This window comes from Caloenas nicobarica, chromosome 11, assembly GCF_036013445.1.
Source record: "Caloenas nicobarica isolate bCalNic1 chromosome 11, bCalNic1.hap1, whole genome shotgun sequence".
Taxonomy (NCBI): Eukaryota; Metazoa; Chordata; class Aves; order Columbiformes; family Columbidae; genus Caloenas; species Caloenas nicobarica.
The window spans coordinates 8111369-8133509 of record NC_088255.1 but is presented as its reverse complement, the minus strand read 5'-3'; the positions used below and the strand labels follow the sequence as shown (position 1 = coordinate 8133509).

Here is a 22141-nt window from a genome sequence, read left to right as displayed (position 1 = left end):
AGGTATAAGTGATCTTTGCTAGCCAAAATACTGCTAGTAATAAGTCTTTCATTATCTGACTGCTTTTTTCGTAGCACCTTTCATCGTTATTAGGTTATGGAATGTCTGAATAGTTCTAGTTTTTTTCCTTTAAAAATGTGTGTTGGTTTGCAGGTAACACAAGTATTTGCGGAGTCTTTTTTTTTTTATACTGAGAAAGGTATTTAGTGTAAGTATATTTACTTGGGGTTTTTTTTAAGCAGTGCAGAATGAAATCACATGTTACTTGGTACCACATGTCTTCCAGCCTCTGCGTATCTAAAGATTCATATTAGGGAAAACGAAATGAAGGCATTCTAGTTGCATATTACTGTAGGATGGAAAAGCTGCACTTCCGAGGCTGTTGTTACGAACCTGATGGGAAGTGGATCGATACTACTTTGCTGACATCTATTTCCACAAACATCAAGCTTTTGCTCCCTCAGTGGGTAGAAGGCAGTCAGAAGAAAAGTAAAAATTCTCATACTTCTGTGTGCTTCTCTACAAGAAGGAGGCTGAAACAGAAGGAATTATTTTATCCTGGGGTGAAACTTAAAATGTAAAATATACTTTTTAATTTAAAAATAAATACAATTGCATCTCGGAGAAGGAAAGCTGCATTTTGGCACATGGTAGCAGGCCTCATCAGGATCCATCAATGTTTTGGAATAAATATTTACATTGTCTTCCAGGAATATTAATTTTCTTCCACAGTTTTTGTCATTGTCTTGGGTAGAAATCTGGATTGGCACCCTTTCTTTTAGGTGGGGATTGTTGTATCACTGGTAGGAAAGAGTGCTGCCTTTACAGTTCCTCAGAGCTTCAAAAACATAACCATAAAAGGTTTCAAGGAGATTTGCATTCTGTTTCCTGCTGTTTGACTTGACCTTATTGTGCCAGACTGCGTTAACAAGATTGCAGGCCATCCACTTATATTTTGGTGGCTTATCTTTCAAAAGAAATGTAAATTAGTGTTTGTGGGCTTTGTAATCACAGGCTTCACTTCTCACATTCTCTCTCTCTCTCTGCTCCCCACCCCCATTCCGTGGGGTTGTACCAGGTATCTTTTCAATGCTATAACTGCAGATATTCTTCAGCAAACTGTCACTGCAGCTACTGTGTCCCCAAAGGAATGTTGTGTCTCTTCCACTATCTGATACAATGGAAAGAAACAGCAGGCCTTGCTTAAAAAAGGTTTAACCCTGGATTGCACACAGAGCATGCTCAGTATACAGACTTGCATTAGTTTACTTTTTTCCCCCACTAAAGCTATTCAATTTACAGAACACTTTGGTTTTGAAAAAAAAACCAAACCGAACTAGAATTTTCTGAAATGAAAAAAAAATTACGGGAGTCATCAAACTACTAACTTTAAAAGGAATTAATTTGGGTCAAGTTAAGTCAAGATGATTATTTATGAGGGATGAGCTTTCTGGAAGTAGGACAGAAACCAGAGGTTTTGAAATCTTTTGTGAAACTATTGCATTCTGACATGTAAATTTGTAGGGTTTTTTATTTTGAGGTTGATTTATTAGGCTTGTTTTACTCTGTTTCAACAGTCAGACCCAAACCGGCTTCTGAGATACAGGGAGCAAGCTGGAAGTGGGAGAGTATCTCAGAGTTTTGGAAATAAACTGTTTCACAGTTACCCCATCACCACCATCTGAATGTAACCTGTGCAAGACGGAAGATGAAGAGCTTTAGACAATTATCTACGGGAGAAGATAATTTAATTGTTATTTCTTTAAAAAAGTGAACTCTGAAGAGAAAACAAATTTCATAATGGAGAACAGAAAAATATTATGAAATATTTTTCAGAAGTCTTTGTGAAACATTCCTGTGAAGCGGATGTACTCCTTGAAGATGTTTTGCTATGAGACTAATTAGTACTATTTTAATGGGAAGATGGTTTGTTGAAACCTGGAGCAACTAGTTAAGAGCAGAAGGAGGGTCACAAGATTGAAGCCTTTGCTTCGCCTGTCAGGCAGCGCATGCACGACTTCAGCTGTCCAGGCTTTTCTCTTTAATTGAAGTACTTACTTTTGCTGATACTATTATGCTGACACTTAAAATCTCAGCAAAGTGTTCTGGTTCTTTTACCTTGCCCTTTCTCATCCCTAGTTTTGGAGTTGCGTTTAGACAAGTCCGAAGTCAGGACTGTATGACCGCGTGGGGTGCTAGAACAAAATGTTCTCAGGGTGTCTCCATAGAAACATTTGCACAGTATTGAGCTGCTTTATCCAAACCAGCACATGCTGCAGCTTTTAGAAATTGTCAGAGTGTAGATTGGCCTCCCTATTATGTGTGCAGGTGAGCGCTTGCTTGCAAACAGAGAAAGCTTTACTCATCATGAGAAGCTGGTTAAATAAGCAGCTTGTATGATGAAAAATTTTCAAGGTAATTTTGAAAACAGCATTGAATTGCTAAAAGCCAAATCCAACCCTTCTTCAAATAAACACAACTTATCTCTAGTGAAGTAAAGAGGCTTGGTTGCTAGAACACTGGAAAGAAACTTACAAGACTAGAACTGTTTATTTCCTCAGAAATGGCAACAGAGAGGTGCATATAAATATCAAATTACTCTACTGTCTATAAAGTCTAGAGTTACTCCTGAATCCTAACTGACCCAAAGAAACTGGAGGCTGGAATGATTGACGCTTTCTGTGATTGTTATGATGGCACCTCTTGGCCTCCCCAGCAGCCAGCAGTTCCACAGCATGAGAGTTCTCAAGTGACGTGCCAGGTCCACGGCTCTGCCCTGTTTACAGTCCTTGTTTTTTCTTAACATATTTGATTAATGCGGGCTTAAAAAAGAAGGGATTACAGGCTAGTGTGTGTTTATTTCAAGAGGATAAGCTTTAGTGCATTGCACAGCCATGTATATCTTGTGAACTGCATATGGATTAAGAGTAGAAATATAGGCTGCCTTTCCTTTTATTAATGAAATGTACGAGGGACCCATCATCTTCTTGCATATCTTAACTGACTTTTAAACTGAAATGTTTTGATACTTAAGGCAGATAGGGGTAGAGTAGAAGTGGTGGCTGTACCATAGGCACCAAAGGCCATAGGAGAAGACATGTTGTAGTCCTGCAGGTGATTGGAATGACTACAGGGCAGCTAGAGAAGAAAATGGTTTGCTCTTCTTTCCAGAGCCTTAGGCGGGGTAGAAAGGAGTAACTTGCTCAGAGCCTCCTTGCAGACTGACTCGAGATGTCTGGTGTGATCCAGCTCTATTCTTTCCAGGTGTCTTTGTGTTGTTTTGTAATGATGGGCGTCATCCTAAATTAGAAATGTTTTATGATTGATTTTTTTTAATAACATGGCTTGATTTGGCTAAATAGATTGATTTTGTTGAATAACATGGCTTGATTTGGCTAAATATGGAAAAAAATGCATATTAGGAAGAAAAGAGTGAAAAATATGTTTTACTCAGTCTATGGTATAATACATGTGCTCTTTGTATAACACATGCTTGAATGTCCACGTATTTTATTGTAAAAATGTCTAAATATGACAATTTTACTGAAGTAGTGTTTACTGCAGGCAGACTTTGTGAGAGACAGACCAGAGCTGTCTGGTTTAGAGATAAATCGTACAGACCATTTGACAGTTTGACTTGTATAAACCTTGTAGCAAAAGAAAACTTGTGTAACTATGGTGCTAGGTTTTCATACAGGCGGAAGTAAATTTGCTAATATGCTGGGTATACATTTTTCTTTACTGCTTTTTTCAAGATGTTAACTCCAGAGTAAATTTTAAAATCCTGTTTCTCCTTTCCTGTTACAGAGTGGTAGAACAAGAAGCTCAAAGATCACAGCAGGTTTCCCGGGACAGAAAAAGTCCCAACAGAACCAATGGCTGCAATGAAAACAGGCCCATTGACATCCTGGAAATGCTTAGTAAAGCCAAGGATGAATATGAACGAGTAAGCAAATATCTTTTTTTTTTTTTTTTTTTCTTTTCCTCCAAACCTTACAAACAAATAGGAACACTACTTCTACTTCTGAATAAGGGCTTAGGACACCATATGGAATCCACTGAAATAGCATGCCCTGTGATTTCTGAGAGATGATAGAGAATCATTCTTATGTATTAAATTGTACTGTGCAGTATACTGTAACCCAAGATTGTAAAGTAGTGCACCTAACCCATAATTTAATTGGCCTGTATATTCTTATGTTTGAATTGCTACCTTCTAGGGGGAAAAATACAGTTTTAAAAACAGATACCTGGATATGCAGAAACAACAAAATATTTTTCTAAAACAGGTACATGGGCTGCTTAATCTCAGTACTCGTCAACTGTCTTGTTTTGTGAGGTAATTGCCAAAGGAAACCTGAACGAATAGGTATATATGTAACACTGTAGAAGAATGTACCACTGAACATGTCTGGTTTTATGATCTCGGAAGTTCCATTATTGTAAATATTCCATATAGTGGCTGACACTTTGGTTTTTCAGTTTTTTCCTCTGTCCTGAAAGTCACTGGAGGAGGTCTGCTGTGATTCATGCCACAATCAAGAGCATTCATTGAGCTGCACACTAAAATGCTTTGGCATGTTGAATAATATAACAGAAGCCTAGAAACTTTGTGAACTATCCTGTGTCTGTGATACAAGCACAGGTGCAGAATGACTTAGAGAGAAGGGATAATGTGGAAAAAAATTGTGTTTTAAAACAGTGTGGGATTTGCACGTTGCATTAATTCATAGGTTTTAATTCTGTAATTATTACCTCAGTGGGCAACTCTCTGCCTACTTTTTCATTAATTTTCATTTTTAAGAAAGCCTATCTGGAAACTAGTTTTTAACACATCAGCTGTGTTTTAAAGAGCGGACATTCTCTGCTATTGTTTCAGTAGCCTTGTTTTCAGACTGATAGCACATTCCCTCCCTCAAGTATACTGTACTAGGAAACAGCCTCTGATTTCAAGCAAGACAGGTTGAATACTGATCGTGTGATCCAACTTGATAGACCCATTTTACAATGACTTCTACTTCTGTGAGAAAATTTTGTCTCTGGGAATAGCAAATAAAAATAGTACCCAACAGTGTCTGTCTCTTCTTATACCACAAGACTTCTTTTGAGACTTAGATATTTAGTCATTCGATACATATGTAGACCCATGAAGCATATTTTTAATAGCTGTAGACTAAGTATAACAATACTGTTTCCCTATCCTGCTGTTCCGCAGTTTACTACTTCTGTCCTGTCTGTGTTTATCCTTTTAATAAATTGATTGATTTCAGAAGGGTGAGTTCGGTATCTTTTGCCAATCCTAAATTCACAAGTCTACATGATGGAGAATATGAGTTCTCTTAGGAAAGATTTACTTAATATAGTCCTGAGGACCAGATTCATACATACAGGACACATATAAGGGTAATATGTGGGAGATCCAAAAAAAGGAAACAAAGATTCTGAACACACCTCTCCCCAGGTATGGTAATATGAGAATGTGCAATAGTGAAGTAATGTGTAAGTATAACACTGCAGAGATGTGGTGTGGGGTTTGTGGCTGTACTGGTAGAAGAGTTAGCACACTAGGACAGGGCTTGACTCCTTCCAGCAGTTGCTTGTGCAGCAGAGTTCCCTTGAGTAGTTGGGATATGAGTCTTTGTAGGGTTCTGGATTGTTACAGCACAATGTGGGATAAGGAGAAAAGAATGAACACATGGATTAAGTTTGTATGAGTCAACTTGTCACTTTCTGACCTAGACTGAGGGCAGGTGTATGTGACAAACTGTACAATATATTTGACCCAGGCTAGAAACTAGTTTATGAAAATCAGTAATGTGGGGGTTTTTAATGCTTTAAATACAGATTTTTTAAAAAATCAATTGCTTCTGATTCTCTGAGCATCAGTGCTGTTTAGGGAGAAGGTGTCTTTGTATGAAGGCCAATGTTGTGGAAGCAGCAGCTTTTGTGAGGGCACAGAAGGAAGCATCAAAACCTGAATGACTCATCTTTCAATGTTGTATCAATTGAAACACTTAAAGAAATTGAAGGCTTTTTGGGAAGGCAAAATAAAAACATACCACCAGAACTCACTGTTTCAGTACTGCCCTCTTAGGGTGTGATGAAGCCTTTCTCCCTCTTTGTCCTTGCAATATTGGATAATACGTATTTCCAACAGATGGCTCTTAAAAATGACTCAGAAAGGACATTCCAGTTTCTCTCTTAATTTTCAGATCTTTTTCATGTGAGAATACTGAAAAGCTTTTGCTGGAAACAAAGTTCTTAAGCATCATGGATGAAACTCTGTAGACAAGTAAAATACTGGTAACCAGGCAATGGTGTGCAGGCTTTCTGGTGGTCAGACAATGTGTGGTGCCTGTAATACAACAGGGAGATACGCAGGGCATGGGCTACATAAGAGCTACTATATAACTGGGTTTTTTGTGTCTTGATCTTGAGTTGTTGTTGTGTGTCTGTGTGTTTCTTGATGCTTTTAGAACACTAGTGAAACTAGAATAATTATTTCCTTTTTGTGTGTATGTGAACTGTAAACTGAATCTGTTTAACATAATCCCGTAGCCTGCTATGACTGTAGTTATGTAGAACTTGCCATATACACAGAATTGAGCAATGTTGGTCACAATTCAAGAAAACTTCTTTGGAGAATGTTCTGTTGATCACCTCAGCTTTAGCAACAAACCTCTGGCATGTTAATTTTGGAACTCCTTGTAGCCAAGATTTGTCAGTGTTAACATGATTAGGTAACCAACTTGCTTTGAAGATGGCTTCTGGAGAGACCCTTCCTGTCTTGACTTTTTTTTTCCCCCCAATTATTTTATGACACTCAGTAATTACGCATGAATTTGTGTTTAGGAGCAGAAAGTACTTATCTGCCTGGTACATTCCAGATGGATCATACAGTAATCCTTGTGTGCAGCCCACATGAGATTGGCAGAGTGTCAGCATGAGAAGGGGGTAGAGTGAAAAAGAGATTTATGAAGGTCTGAGTGATTTAATCTAGCATTCCAAATCAGCTTAATCCCTCAAGTACTCACTACATCAAGTCCATATGTGAAAATGAATGAATTCTGAATAAATTTTTAATGAAGTGAATGGATGCTTTTTGTAGTGTGGTGGTTTGTGTGTGTGTTTCAGTATGAACATGAAAACATCCTCTAGTGAAAAGAAAACTGCTTTGCCTGGTTTCGTGACCATAAGGCATCCAGCATTTCAGGCACAAAGAGTTTCGACCTTCAAGTTAGTGGCTAAAAGTCAGAAAGATGGGAAAAGTTGCTTCTCGTCTCTATCCCTAAATCACAATAAATAGTCTTGATTTTGTTTCTATTGCATTCAGCTAGAAGTTGAAAAGAATAATAAAGCTCAGATTGTTTTTTAACTTGTTGCTAAAAAGTTTAACTCATGTTGCTGCTCTAAGTGACCAGAGCAATCATCATGTGTGGTGCTAATGTTCACTATATCATATGCATAAGGTGGAGTTTACTATTGAAAACAAGACTATTCTACAGTTTGGGCTTTTTCACTGGGGATTTAAACTGTAATACAATTTCTGGTTTTGTTTATGTATATATTTATTAAAGAAGAAAATCAACTCGATCTGTAAACATTCTGTTACAATGGAACTCTCTTGTCTGTTTTTTGCCTTGTTCACAGGAAAACAGATTAACACCTTCTGAAGATACGTGTACGTGGTTAACTAAATCTGGTGGAAATAACTCAGTGACAAGCTTTCATTCCAGCTCTGTAGAATGATTTCTGTCAGGAATTTTTCCAAGTTGTTTCTAGTTTGGGTTCCTGATTTAATGAACTATAGCAAGCTTCCTCATTAGCTGCTAATGCAGATAAAGAATGTGAAAAGCTTGCTTTAAAAAAAAAAAATCTTTCTCAGGGAAAAATGTATGAAGCCAGTTGTCTTTTTTTTTTTTCATAATAAAGAGTGAAAGCTTTATGAATAGCTACCAGATGGTGGATGTCTTGGTATGATTGTTATTTCCTAAAATTTGTGAATTCCACAATGTCTTACAAAAATCAGTACTCTGTACATTGTCTGTATTTCAGTCAAAGTGCTGTGTAAATGGGATTGTGGATAAATATAGACTTAAAACTCATATGTTTATGTTGTGGTTTGGTTTTTTTTTTTTCCAGAATCAGATCAGTGATTTAAGTATTGTATCAAGTTCTGGAATGCAACAAAATGCAAATCCTCCAAAGCCAGAAAGCACAGAGCTTTCAGAACAAAAAACTTCATTACAAGTGCAAGAGCAGGTATGTTTCCTCCAAACTTAAATCAGGTGCTAGGGTTTTTTTTCATTTATTACTTTGGTTTGGTACCAAAGTATTTTTTTCTTAGAATGCCTGCAGTGTTGCCTACTGAATGTATTACTGATTTAAATAAACTAATGAGGTTGAAGACTTTTAAGATCCTAAATTTTATGTTCTGACTTAGCATTTAAAAATAAGAGGCTGTGTCACACTACTGTGAATATCCAAGTATGTATAAATGGGCTAACTTGGATTCTGGAAGAAATCAGTCTGTGGCAACATGCAGGATGATTTGCAGAGCCAGGAAGCACGAAAAAATTACCTCTGACACATTATCGGACTGAGTATGGCCTCAATTAGCTGTATACGGTGGTGCAGTCTTCACATGTTTGAGACATTTACTCAAGGTTTATCTGTGCTGCCTTCAAAGCTATAGCTAGAGTCCTGCTTAACTTAAACCTACAGTTACTAGGCAAGAAATGGAAAGTGTCGTGGCAGCACCAAATTCTCTTTGGCATAACTGGAAATGTGTTTACATATCTTCTCCCACACTTCTGTAACTTGCATTAGACCTCTGTTTGCATGGCTGTTTGGTAACGATATCAGTCAGCTTGGCTGATTCCTTCATCCTTAGATTATGGGAAAATTGTGTGTGGTTGTGTGTTGATTTGCTTCAGTTTTTTGTGTTGAGGTCAGGGGGAGTGTTTGGGGTGTTTGTTTGTTCTGTTTTTTTTGTTTTTGTTTTCTTTTTTCCTGTGTTAAGAACTTTTTGACAGTGTATTCCTTCTTCTGTGGGAAGAAAAATAGTGTAAAAAAAATATATATATATATATATATTTCAGTGTTGTTGGGGAGGTATGTTGCTCAAACTTAACACTGGTGTTGAGAGCTGTTTCAGGTAAGTGTTAGATACAACATGTAGCATCATTGTGTATTCAAATATCTACAAATTCTGAAGCTTGGTGTTACTTCTGTAAGTAAAGTTTAAACCACAGTAAGAATGCTAGTGAAAATAACCTCTGTTTCATGTACAGGATATTTCAAAAAGCTGGACCCAATTTGAAATGACTATATCTCTGTAATCACAAACCACCCATGAAGGAAACTCATAGTCCATACAGCAGGTGGAGGGAACACAGAGCATTTATAAACGATAGCACATTAAACTGTTAGTAAATTTCTGTGTAACTGTAACATGTTGGGTCCATCTTTTTGAAATACCCTGTAAATGCTTTCTTTGAACCACAGGAAACTTGTTACGAAAAGCTGGGTATCATCGTTACAGTAGCTGGAATAGGTAGCAATAATTCAGCATTTGGCTCTGTTTTCTACTAAGAATTTCAGCACAGGGAAGCTGTAGATTCATACAAGACTTTTTAGAGATAAATTTAAAAACATCTGCAATAACTCAGTTCCCTGTAACACCTTAGAAATTCTGGCCTGCTTACAGTGCTGCCCAGTGGGCACGGGAAGGTTGGTAGTGGTTCCCCTCAGAATACACCCCAGTGCAGGGAGGTGAGCTGCATGGCCTGCTTCCCGTCCTGCCATGGTTTACTGGTGTGTTTCTGGTACAATAAACTGCTGTGTCTGAAATGCCCTAAGAAAATGTGTGCAGCCTTGCACTTAGTACTTGTAAACTACTTACTTGGTAGTAGCAGTAAGTAATTTCCAGTACAGGTTAGGGCTAGGGTATGGGCAGCAGGGATCTGGTGTAGGGGATGGGGTAGTAACGGTTAATGCACTAAAACAAGGTGTGGGGAGTTTGCTGGGATGATTTGCTATCGCAGCCCCCTCTGTCTCCTCAGTAGCACCTCTGCTTTTGGATCAGCATAAGTGATAGACTGACCCCTGGCAGCCAGCTCTGCCTGCTGCACGCCTGGTCTGGAGATCAGGCAGAAGCGTTGCCTCAGGCTTTGTTTTAAAAGCAGATATTTTCTTTTGGGTCACTCCCTGTAGACTGTGCACAATCAGCTGAAGTGCCCCCCCGACAGTGCACGGAACTGCCGGACAGAAATCCAGTAACTAGTAAAGGAAAAATTGGAAAGATAAGATTCTAATGAATTGCTCTGAAGTAACTAAAGGGAAACAGTTGATTTATAGAATAGGTGAAATGCCATATTTTTTACTCTGAGCTATTTTAATAATAGCTGCAGAGATATTGGAAAAAATTAATTGGATAACATAAGTGATAATAATTCTGTAAAGCTAGTTAACTTGGTTCCAATATATCACAGCTGTGTTTGTTCTTAATCACATTTTAAATAATGTGAACAACTTGAAAACTACTGGAAAAACATTCCATTTGAACTGTAAAAATACATTTTTCATGTAATTGAAACAGGTGACCTGTGAAATTAAAAAAGTGTACATATGATAAGTATGGTGAGATTCCTAAACTCCCTCCAAAATGTCACACTTGTATGTTGAGTGACTAACTTCATTTCATGCTGAAGATATCACAGATTTGGGAATAAAAATAAATGTCTTCTCTGTAATATTCTGAAGTTCAAGATTTTTATCTTGGCAGTTCAAAATGAAAATCAGTTGTAGCATGAAATGCTTTTGTGCCAGCCATCAGCAAAACTGAATCAGAACGCTGAAATTAAACTTTATAGTGCCGGCTCTGACTGTTAATTCATGTTTTGATGTATCTGAAATGATTTCTGGAGAAACCCTCTGAGCAGCACTCTTCCTGTGAAGTAAAGTGGTCATGTTGCCTTTTTTCAGCCACTGCTGATAGAGGTCTTCATAACACACTGAGTTGATGATATGCTCAAAATATACCTCAGCCAGAAATGGGACAGGCAAAAGATGTGTTTTATACTTCAAGCTGGAAATTAACTTCATGTTTGAGACTAGTCTGACTTGGATCAGAGCATGGTAGAGATTTCTTGTTTATTACTTGAATAAACTTAATAAAGGAAAGCTAGTCAATTCATCATACTGAAGTGAAAAACTGAGTTTGAAAAGAGATGGAATAGGGTTTTTTCTCTTAACAAAATCTTTATAGTTGAAGGACAGGTCTCCGGAACAGTAAGATCAGTGGAGAAAAGTAAGAACAACTTTCTAGGAAGAACTTCTAGCATAATCAACAACGTTTATAAACAACTATAGAATGTCTCAGCTGCAAAACAAAAGTGTGCCTGACTTTAAATTAGCTAAAAATGAATAATAACAGTGGCAGTAGAGATTAGTAACCTGCGCAGAAATCAATATGATTTCAAGCCCAAGGTTTTTTTGTTAGGTTTCTTGCATGCTGCCTGTACTGACATAGCTTCACTGCTGTTATCTGTGCTAGTAAAATTAGAGCGAGCATAACAATGTCATGGTACAGTAGTTGTCATTGTAAAATAGCATCTTTGTTTAGATATACCATCAGAGTACGCAGGAATTGTGCTGCAGGCCGTTTAGTCTTCTGAACAGAATGTTGTATTTTAGTCCAGCTGCTTTACGTAACTTCTTGTCCTGTGCAACCTACAAAAAGGGAAAAAAAAAGTGAGATTAAGGGTGATAATAGCTGTTTTTCTTTTCCCTTTAGTAAAACAAATTTTTAAACATTTTTAGCAAAATATTAAGAAGATGGTATCCGTAAGATCAGGTTTTTCTAACAACGTCAGTGCTGTAGGCTAGATTTGTATTTTTGGGAGAGACTAAAGGGCTGGTAGTTTTAACTCTGTGTGTATATATACACACATATGTTTAGGTTTGTACGGATTCTTTTACCTATTGTAACATGTATTGCATTGTTAATGAAAAGAGTGAGAGGAACTGTCTAGGCATATATTGCAGTTGTGCACCTTCAGGTTTCTCTGTTCCATTCCCATCTTTTAGGCAATTTAATTATTTCCAACTCCATAAATTGTGTGTGGATTTTGTTCAACATGTATGTTCTTCCCACCTCGCCCCTGAAGCGCCTTGTGCAGTTAGGGCTGATGGGCAATGGCATTTGCCACCTTAATGACAGAATCCGTAGCCTGCCCCCTTCTTTCCTGCTAGCGCAGTCTGTCCATAGGAGACTGTAAAGAAAAAATTTACGTAGATGGAATGTTCCTTGTAAATGGAATTGATTTCAAAACTCCTGTAAATAGGGCACACCTTTGTATCCAAACTGTATTTTAAATACATTTGACCTAGCTGTCTTTCATAGTTTTCTTGAAATTGTGATAGATCATGTGAGATGCACAGTGGTAAGTATATTTCTAAACTGAAAACTTCCTTCTCCTTTCTTTGTAGCCATTTCAGTCAAGGCAGAAGCACCTGACTTTGGAGGAACTGTTTGGAACCTCTGTACCAAAGGAACAGCCCGCAGCTCCGTATCCCAATCCAGAGAGACTGGAAAAGTTGCAGACTGACACCTCTGCCAGAGAGCAGCACAGTTTACTCTTGCCTTTTTCCTTTGACCAGTCAATAGTAATAAAAAAATCACTCGGGAAATCTGAAAGTCCAAGCGTTATAACCAGTGCCAATCCTTTGAATCAGCAGGAATGTTTACCACCTATGCTAATACCTCCAGCTTCAGTTTCCCAGCCTGATGTAAAAAATGTTTCAAGCTATTCAGTTCGTTTAAGCCCTATTCTTAATTCAGCCTCGACAGTGGAAGCTGCCCCTGCTCAGTTGCTTCCTGGTCTAAAACAAAACAACAGTATAATGCAAGTTATGCAGCAAGCTGCCAAGCACATATCCCCACCGGTGAATCAGCCGCCATCTGAAGTGAACCATGCTCCACAAAATCTAATGGCTGGCCAAAGCCAGCTTATAGCACCCTTGACATCAACAAATACAGGAACTGTCTCAAATACATCCCATCCAAGTGCTGATCTTCTCCAGAAATTCAGGTTGACCCCACAGCATGACCAAACGCAACAGCAGCCTCTCACTAAGGCTTCCTTAACACCGAACATCTCTGCCTCGGTTGGCCAACTTGCAACACCAGAAAGCTTCAAAGAATCTCACAGTAAGCCATCAGCCCTGAACAGCAAGATAATCTCTCCCCTTCAGGTATTCTGTGGGTTTTTATATCCATGAAGCTTTAGACTGTTTTTAGACTTGTGTGTATTTTCTCTTGGAAAATGTGCTGTTATATATTAGCCTTTTAAAAATAATTAAGGACTTCTACTGTGTGATTGATTGAACTGCTTAGAAATCCAGTTCTGTTAATTTCATATCATTAGCATCTGCTGTCAGTGACAGACCTGTCTGTAGAGGAAGGACTTTTTCAAGCTGGTGCTGTTAGAGGATGAATAAGTCCTAAGGAATTCATCCGTACTTGGGTCAAAAAAATACTGCTAAGAACTGATGATCTGAGAAGGGACAGAAGGTTACAGGCTGATCAGTGTTACGAGAGTTGATGTGGTGGAAGTCTGGCCTGTACCTTCCTTGAAGGTACAAAATTAACAATTTGCTGTTTCTGGTTATTTTGCTTTGAATGTTTTGTACTCCTTCAATTTTGGCCACCTTCTGCTGGGAATGCCTGTGGGCTACACTGAGATATTGTTAGTTATTTAGTAAAATGGATCGTAAACCAATTTAATTTGTCTAATTAACTGCCTTGGTTTGTTTTATCCTAGTATTGCTTACAAAGGACCTCTTAAACTCTTTATTTCTTGGAGGAGAAACTATTGTCTGTGCCTTAATATAAGCCAAATTAGTAAATTTGTTTTGAGGGACTAGGTGAAAATGTTATTGTAGTCTGTAAGGTTAATGCATGTAGCTTTGTGTTAGAAATTATTTTCTATCAATTAGTGTTGCTTTGCTGTATAATTAGCTACCTCAGTAGCAAAACATTAATGAATTTGGGTTGTTGGAGTTCTTTTTTCTCCAAAGGAAGTAACTTTCTGTAGTAGCCCACCTCTGAAGTTATCCAAAGACTCTTCTTTGGTTTGCTGCATTATTATTTTATTTTATTTCATTCACATTCATGCAGACTAAGCCAATGTTTGATTGTGTCTTCTTGCATCTTGGGTACACTGATAATGCAAGAATAAAAAACACCAAACAGAGCTCCTTGCAGCTACATCTGTATGAATTTCCTAATGTTTATTATTATCCAGTGCTTGCCACTGGCTTTTAGCAAGATCTTTGAATATGAATATGAATATGGTGATGACTTACTCATAACAGAGATCTAATCAAAAGCTCAACTCTTCAGCCTGTAACTTGTCCAAGGCATAAGACAAAAGCTAAGACAAAATTATCCATAGGCCAAATGTACTCTAGCAAAAAACTTCTTAACTCTTGTGAAATTAGACTTTAAGAATTTGATCTTGTGCTTGTTACCACTCCATAATGCTAGTTTTATATTTATTGTTAAGGACTATCAACTCCCTCAGTGTTTTAGTTCAAGTAAGCTAAGTACTGTCTGTTTTGAAGGGTTTTTCCTGTTCTGTGTTTTCAAGAGGTGTTCCAAATGGCTATAACAAGCCTTCCAAGAATGCCACAGGAATTTACTGAAGTACCTTATCTACATGGCTTTTATTGTGTTTTATAATATTTTGTAATGCTTGAATTTTATTATATTATAGTCTCAAAATCTGACCAAATAAATATCTGGATGCTGTTTGTAAAGGTATAAAATACTTCTGAAATTCTAGCAGAAAACAGCATTTAATTTTTCTGGAGGTGATGAGGTAAAACTCCTAGAAAAAAAAATACAGAATTAACCTTCCTGGCAATTTACCAAACTGTCTGCAAGGTACTGAACTCTTCACTTTGTAGCACTTGTTTTGTTCCCAGTTTCAGTGTTAATGTTCGAGGTGGGGGAGGTAACTGTAGTAGCCTTTCTTCAGAAATGTTTTATTTTGGCTTTACAGTTTTGCTGCAATATTGAAAGCATAAAACATAAATTCAAATCTTTCCTCTTTTTCCAACTTCCCATTATCTCAGTTTTACAAAATGGTTTAAATTGCCTCTAAAATATGTTGAAATTTGTATTCTTGTGCTTTCATAAAAACAGATAACTACAACTGGAAATTGAGCTGTGGATGCTAACTTGTGAATTATACTTTCCTTTTAACTTAGACTGTACAACAAAACAAGGAATCAGAAGTATTTTCACAGCCGAAGACTTTGTCCAAAGCAAATCAAGTAAGTTAATAACTACTTCTGCTAATTGTTTGTTGTATTTCTTAAAAAAAGGGGAAGGGTTTAAAACTGTGGTAAGCAGTTGGTATCTCAAATAGTCATTGCCCACCACCCATATTTAAAGCGCTGTTACGAAGCAGAAACAAGCTGTATTGCAGCAAGAGGGAGTTTCTGTAGGCTGTCATCAATGAATACACTTTTTGTTGTACAGTGCCTCTTATTGTTGCTGCTAATGCAGAAATGAGCATACATTTTTGGATCTGCAGTCTTGCATTGAGTTTGCACCATTTCAACTGTTGTCTTGTAAGGCAGCAGTACCAATACTAAAATATTGCAGTAAGGTCTATTAGCCTTAGCCCAACCTTAAGGACCCCAGAGGCATAAAATGCAGTCCTTGCCTTACTGTCTCTCAGTTTTCCTGAAAAAAGGAAAAAGATACAAGTGAAAAACAAAAAAAATGGAAGATAGAAGAAAATAATAACAAGCATTTGTCACTGCCGAACTTCCTAATAGCAAGTTTTAGTGATCTAAATACAGATTTAACATTATTGGAACTGCCTTTGAATAACTGTTCAAAATAATGACAATATAAAATTTTGGGTTGCAGTTAAATAACTAGTAATAGTCAAGTCTTCAAAAAATGTTTTTAATTGCCTTTTTGTTATGTATTCTTTTCAGGGTACCATCTGTAATTTAATTCCACTTTACCCACCCCCTCCTCTTTCAAATCTGTTAAATTGCATCATTCTTGTCCAACTTGCACTACATAAAAGCAGTTTCAGTAGCATACTCAGATCTGATTGTGAAGGCAATAAAAATGGTCTTGCTTAAAGTAAAATGCTCTTTTAGCTACTGGCCTGCTATAAGACATGCTGTACCATCTGTTCATGGCATAGTTAGTAAATAATTATCTAAATAAATGCATTTTACATGGATTTGGGGATTTGAAGAAACATGTGCATGTTGTGTGGTAAACTGTCCTTGTTGGTTTAAACACATTGTCTTCAGCTGAAATGCCACACTGTAAGTCTTCACAGTTTTGACTATAACAAAATCAGTTTGCTAGTTCTGTTGTTGTTATTATATAGGCATTAACTTTAGATGGCTTTGCAGTTCTTTTTCTTCTGAACATTTTTGATTATTCAAGAGGAACTCTTTCTGCTGACATACCAAATATCTTTACGTATCACATTTAGTCTTGCTTTCTTTTGAGTGAGATTGGGTTTTTTTTGGTTGTTTTTTTTCACCATGTTGGTCGTTCTGGAAGCCTGAGCAAGATGTAGATTATTATTCTGAATAATAATTGCAGTTATCAGGAGATGTCAGAGTTGCTCAAAGCTCATGTTTATTCACATCCATGTTATGCAAATGTAATGTTCCTATGCATTTGCAATTTATGTTTAAAAGTGGTAAAACCAATGTGTGGGTTTCTGTAATGAAATGGACACAGATCTGTAGAAGAATGAGGTGGGAATATGGCCCTCAAAATATTCCCGTCCCCTCTTCCCTGATGAGAAAATTACTTAGAATGAGAGTATTTCACTGTATTCCAATGCTTTAATTACACTTCACCAGTCATTTTAAATATATTTGAGATACTTTACTTCAAATTATGTGTATTTGTTGGAGACCACAGAAGCGAGAGTGTGGAAAGCAGGACTAGCCTTTCTGTAAACTCCTAAGGAAAATAATAATTTGCAAATCAACTACTGTCTCCTTTGATTACCTAGGTGAAAAGCTCATCTTTTATTCTCTATGTTATGTTTCAAAAATTCTGGAAGGTAGCAACCACATGAGGAGGAAGGAATCTGCATACAGGAATATTGAAGACTGGTACCTTCTTCAGTTTTTAAGATGAGAATTTATATTAATCTTCATAGGTAGATATTTCTTCATTAAGAGCAGCTATTCCATAATATCTGACTGAATAATAACGATTACAATTCATTTATTTTTTTTATACTCATCTCTCCAGCCTCTCTAATAGCAGCCATTCTCACTGGACATGGTGCTTATTATTTTTCTGTTCTTTTACAGGTTGCACCTCCACAGTTCGTTACAGCCACAACTACAGTAACACCTTCGGTCCTCTTGTCTCCTAGTGTTTTTCAGCAATCAGCTACAAAAGCTACTGAAGTGGAGAATAAAGCCAATTCTTCTTCGCCTTTAACACTTGGAACATCAGAAATTCAGACTATACCTCCTACTGTTCTCAGCAGGTCTCAGCTTCAGGAAGCACTGATACATCTAATAAAGGTCTTGTCTTTACAGTGCTCAATTCCTGAGGGATGGGGTTCCAACGACAGTAGCCAGTACTGAGAAATTCTGTACCCCTGTAACACCTTTTGCCGTGAAACATTACAAGTTGTTCCTTTCTGTTGGAAGGGGTAGATTACTCCACACTCTACACACAGTACGATGCAGCTGACTCGTTTTGGTTGTGAGATGGAGGACTTAGAAGGACAGAGCTGTACATTGGCTGTGTCCTTTCACATCCATATGAATTTGTGAACAAATGAGGAAAAAGTTGCACTAGTAGAAGCCCTGGTATGGGGATGGGGGGGTTGGATTTGTTGTCTTTGTAAGTATCCCTGCTTTCCCAAAGAAAGCTTTCCTGTTTCAGTTCACTAGAACTGTTCCTGATCTTTCACTGATGTGTCTTTGAAATGGAAATTGCAAGGGTCTTGCTCTGCTATTTCTAGGGACTTTTGTTCAGTTGAATTAAATCTCTGATGTGGGGAGTAGCCATGCTTTGAGATCATTTTGACATCTAATGTCATGGTGAAGTTGCCATGAGTGACAAACTGTTCTTTGTTAACTCAGGATTCTCTTGCCCCCTCCATGCTGATGTTAGTACAGCTTACACCCAAAATGCAAGTCTAAAAGTAACAATATCTTCCCAGTAATAAATTTGTTAGGACCAAAAAGGGCCACTACTCGGCCCCATCATTAGCTGGGTTGCCCAATTTAGCTATGTTCCTTTTTGCATAACCTTTTTGTATGTTGGTCTGTATGGGTTTTTCCTCTTTAAAGACTTAAACTGGCTTACTTGTAAGTCTTGAAACTGAGCTTAACTGCCACAAGTCTTATTAAAGACATAGCACACTGATGCTCACGCAGTAGTGTGACAAACATCATTGTGGTGATTGAAACACTTGTCTCCAGTGTTCTGTTTGTATAGAGAGCTGAATGAAGACCAAAATAGGCACACCCTGCAGCAGGGCAGTACTTGCACAGCACTCCAAGCAGGATACCAGATTTGCTGCACAGGTCTTGTAATCTCTGAATATTGTCTATGGATTAAACTAATTCACTTCTCAGTCAAGCTTTGACATGAGAACCATTGTACAACACATTGCAATCCCTTTCAGGCTGGTCTGACAGACAGAAGTAACATTACTTCTGACATTCATGCAGACTTCATTTGGGAGCCTGTACACAGCATGTAACTCTGTCTAGGACTAAGGTTTGGACTCTGGAGGGAAGTGAAATTATGTGGCTAAGGCTGACCTAGTGACCCGTGTTTTGTTTGAGCATCCAGTCTACTTAGTGATCTCTTCAGCTGTCTTACCAGCTCCAGGGTTCAAAGTCTGTATGTTGTCCAAAAAGTGTTGCCTTTTGTACAAGTACACAGCTAGCTCCCATTTGCTGCTCTGAACTCTCACCTAGCTAGCACTATAAGGAATCCTTATGCACAACTTAAATGGCATTGGATTAGACCTTTTTTTGGCATACTTTTACTAATGTTTCTAATGTGTGTTTTGTTTTTTTCTGCAGAATGATTCCCGTTTCCTCAGCACTATTCATGAAGTTTACTTGCAAGTCCTAACCAAGAATACAGACAACATTAAGCTATAATTGAAGCTAAACCTACTTAAAATATATCCATTTTAAAAACAATTATGCCTCGTCTATAAAACTAATATTTTTGTAAAAGAATATTTAGTTTTCAACATCTTGAATTTGAACCTGTTAGGAAAGACTATTCCTTAAATACTTAACGAAAGTAATGTTCTCAGAAGTGATCTAGGTTTTCACTGTGATCATCACCAGCAAACCTTTATTTTTATTGGGGAGGGGACTTAATTTGCATTTGAACTCTCATTAGCATTAAGTAAATGTGCAAATGTTTGCTCTGGCTTTCATTTCTAGATGTGTTCACTGTTCAAGGATTACAGACTCAATACTATTTAAACCAGCAAATACATAATACACTACACCACACCAAAACAAAATTCAGTTGTGGGAACCTAGTTCCAATTGGGAGGACTGAGGAAAAGGAGAGCGAAATGCCTTGTGATTAAGTTGGCAGGTGTGGGGAAGGAACAGATCTGGAAGCCAGGCCTTTGGAGCTAAATCTTTAACAAAATGTGTAAAAATGTGATTTGCTCAATACATTTACTGTCTCTAGCTAATGCACATAAATTCATCTTTTAAGTAATTCTATTAATCTTATTTGCTTCTGTGTCACTGACATTAAATAGATATCCAAGTGAGTAAGACCATTTTCTCTAAAAAGGTGACATTTGAAATATGCAAAATCCTCAGTGGTTGTATCATTGTTCTTTTAAGCAACAGAGTAGTTCTGTTGCATGTTGAAGTTCTCTTGTTTTAAATTTATAGTTAGGAGACCACCACTGGAAGACCTCTTCCTGTTTGGCAGGGTTTGATATGATTTAAATACTTTGTCTCCCTTTTAGCTTAGGGATGGACCATGTCATAGTTGGCTTTCATTCCTCAGTTGTGTTGGAACTGCAGTGTTGAAAACTATGCAGATGGGGAACAAACGCTTTGCTTCTGTTGCCCTCTCCCTACATTGATAGTGCGCATTTCATAGTCTGAAGTTTATCTAATTAAAACGTTATCACTTCTTATATGTGATTTAGTAATTCGCTGTTCACTAGTGTAAGAATTTAACTGGATACTTTCTCATTTGAAATCAGAAAATTAGCTTCTTATGCTGCTGTGTTGGTTTACCCATGGTTTGTGTTTATTTCTTAAGGGCATGCAAAGGTAATTAATAAGACTTCAGGTTCCAACTTTCTCCAGCAATAGTAGTTTTAAAAGATCTTTTACAGTAGAAAAGTTTTGGTTTATTGAGTAAGAAGATAATCCGTAGTGAGCTATGATGCACTGCTGCTTTCTTTTCCATCAAGCACTGTTGAAACCCGAAGAAAAAAAATTGTTTGGCTCCTTACAACATATACGTATGTATAAATATCCTAAGGATTAGTTAATGATGAGGTAGTCAAGGTGCATGGTCACTTCATTGGAAACTAGTAATTGAGCTTTAATTGTGACTTGTTCACAAATCAGTATGTTTTAATACAACAAATATTTACGTTTTTATGCATTTGATCTGTTTTAGTTTTTTTCATAGCTTTTTAGTATTTTGTTTAGCGCTACCTGCCTTCTGAAAAGCTCTTCTTAGCCTTTGAGTTCAGTGTTTCCAGTTAAAATATATAGTGTTTTGTTAAAAAAATGTGCAAGATTCAGGGAAAGATGCTAATGTCATGCACATTCATCAAGAAATATATTGGCTTTAATGGTAGCGTTTGAATGCAGCAATATAAACTCAGCCTTGTTAGGGAAGATAGGAACTTCCTACAGAAATTCTAGAGTTGTAATACTGTGTATGCACATAAACAATGAGACTCAAATTAGATCTAAGGTTTAAATGAATTTGTTGGGATTTTTAGAAAAAGTTTCACTAAATGGGACAAACCAATGAAGAGTTCCTCTGAACAAAAATGGGCAGCCTAAACCAAATAGGGAGTTGCTTTTTATCTGGATTTAGCAAAGATGAAGTCCATAACTTCTCACTTCTTACAGACAGCTTCAGTTTCTTCAAAGGAAGATTTGATTAAAGTTGCTACGAATAGAACTATCTGAAGCTGACAGTGCGTATTTGTACTTTTGCCAAATACAGACATATCCAAAGATCTATAGAAATGATAGGAAAAAGTTATATTTTGAGTTCTTCAATCATACACATTTGACAAAAGTAATTTTGTTTAGAGCAGCAATGCTGTTACAAGAGTTTGACTCTACATTGAATTGACCTTCACTTGCTTCCGGCTCTCCAGGAGCCCCCACAAGCAGTTGGCAGATCCTTGTTTTACTTTTTGTAGTGTACTAGTAGCAATACATTATTGGTTTACTTCTTTTCCCCCTGACTTTCAAAATGAATTGGAAAAGAAACCTAAGTTAAAATCTTAGTTACTGGGCAGGCATTTTTACAACAAGCAAATGTGTTCATTTGGAACACCTGCACGTTTGCTCCAACCTCAGTACATGTAGCCACCAGACACTGGAACCAGCCAGCACACTGTAGAGATTTATGACAAGTGCCAGGGCAGTGGGTTTAACAGATAAACCTCTTTAATGAAAAGTTGCATTATAAAATTCAAGCTTAACTACAGTATAAGATTTGAATTTTTTTTTAATATGGACTGTGTTATCTAACAACCTTTTTTTTTTCCTGATTTTTTTAACTTTTTGTATAAATCTAAAATTACCAGCTTGCTGAAGTGCTTGATTTGTGTTATCCGCATGTAGAGATAACTAGTGTGTGGAAAGTTACCACGGCTCATCACAGGAAATGATTGTGACCATTTTTGAGTTGGTTTTGGGTTTGGGTTTGTGGTTGGTTTGTTTGTTTGTTTTTCTAAAACTACAGGTTTAGTGGGATTTTACCTATTAGTTCTGAGAATTAAAAGATTACTAGTTTAGACTATACTCCCCAAATTAATTGTATTATTAAGCATGCGTTTTGTGGCTAGCGTTAAGTTGCTTAAAAAAA

At 37.2% G+C, this 22141-nt stretch overlaps 1 protein-coding gene across 1 annotated transcript in view; it reads left to right on the top strand.

Moving 5' to 3' along the window:
• The window catches only part of DCP1A (decapping mRNA 1A), a 33429-nt gene extending 14190 nt beyond the window's left edge, over positions 1–19239 (top strand). Inside the window, exons 5-10 of the mRNA XM_065642849.1 lie at positions 3808–3946; positions 8143–8262; positions 12493–13257; positions 15277–15342; positions 17377–17595; positions 19117–19239. Of these exons, the coding sequence (XP_065498921.1) occupies positions 3808–3946; positions 8143–8262; positions 12493–13257; positions 15277–15342; positions 17377–17595; positions 19117–19197 (1390 nt within the window). The 3' untranslated portion in view covers positions 19198–19239. The remainder of the gene's footprint in view (positions 1–3807; positions 3947–8142; positions 8263–12492; positions 13258–15276; positions 15343–17376; positions 17596–19116) is intronic.
• Positions 19240–22141: the final 2902 nt, after the last annotated feature.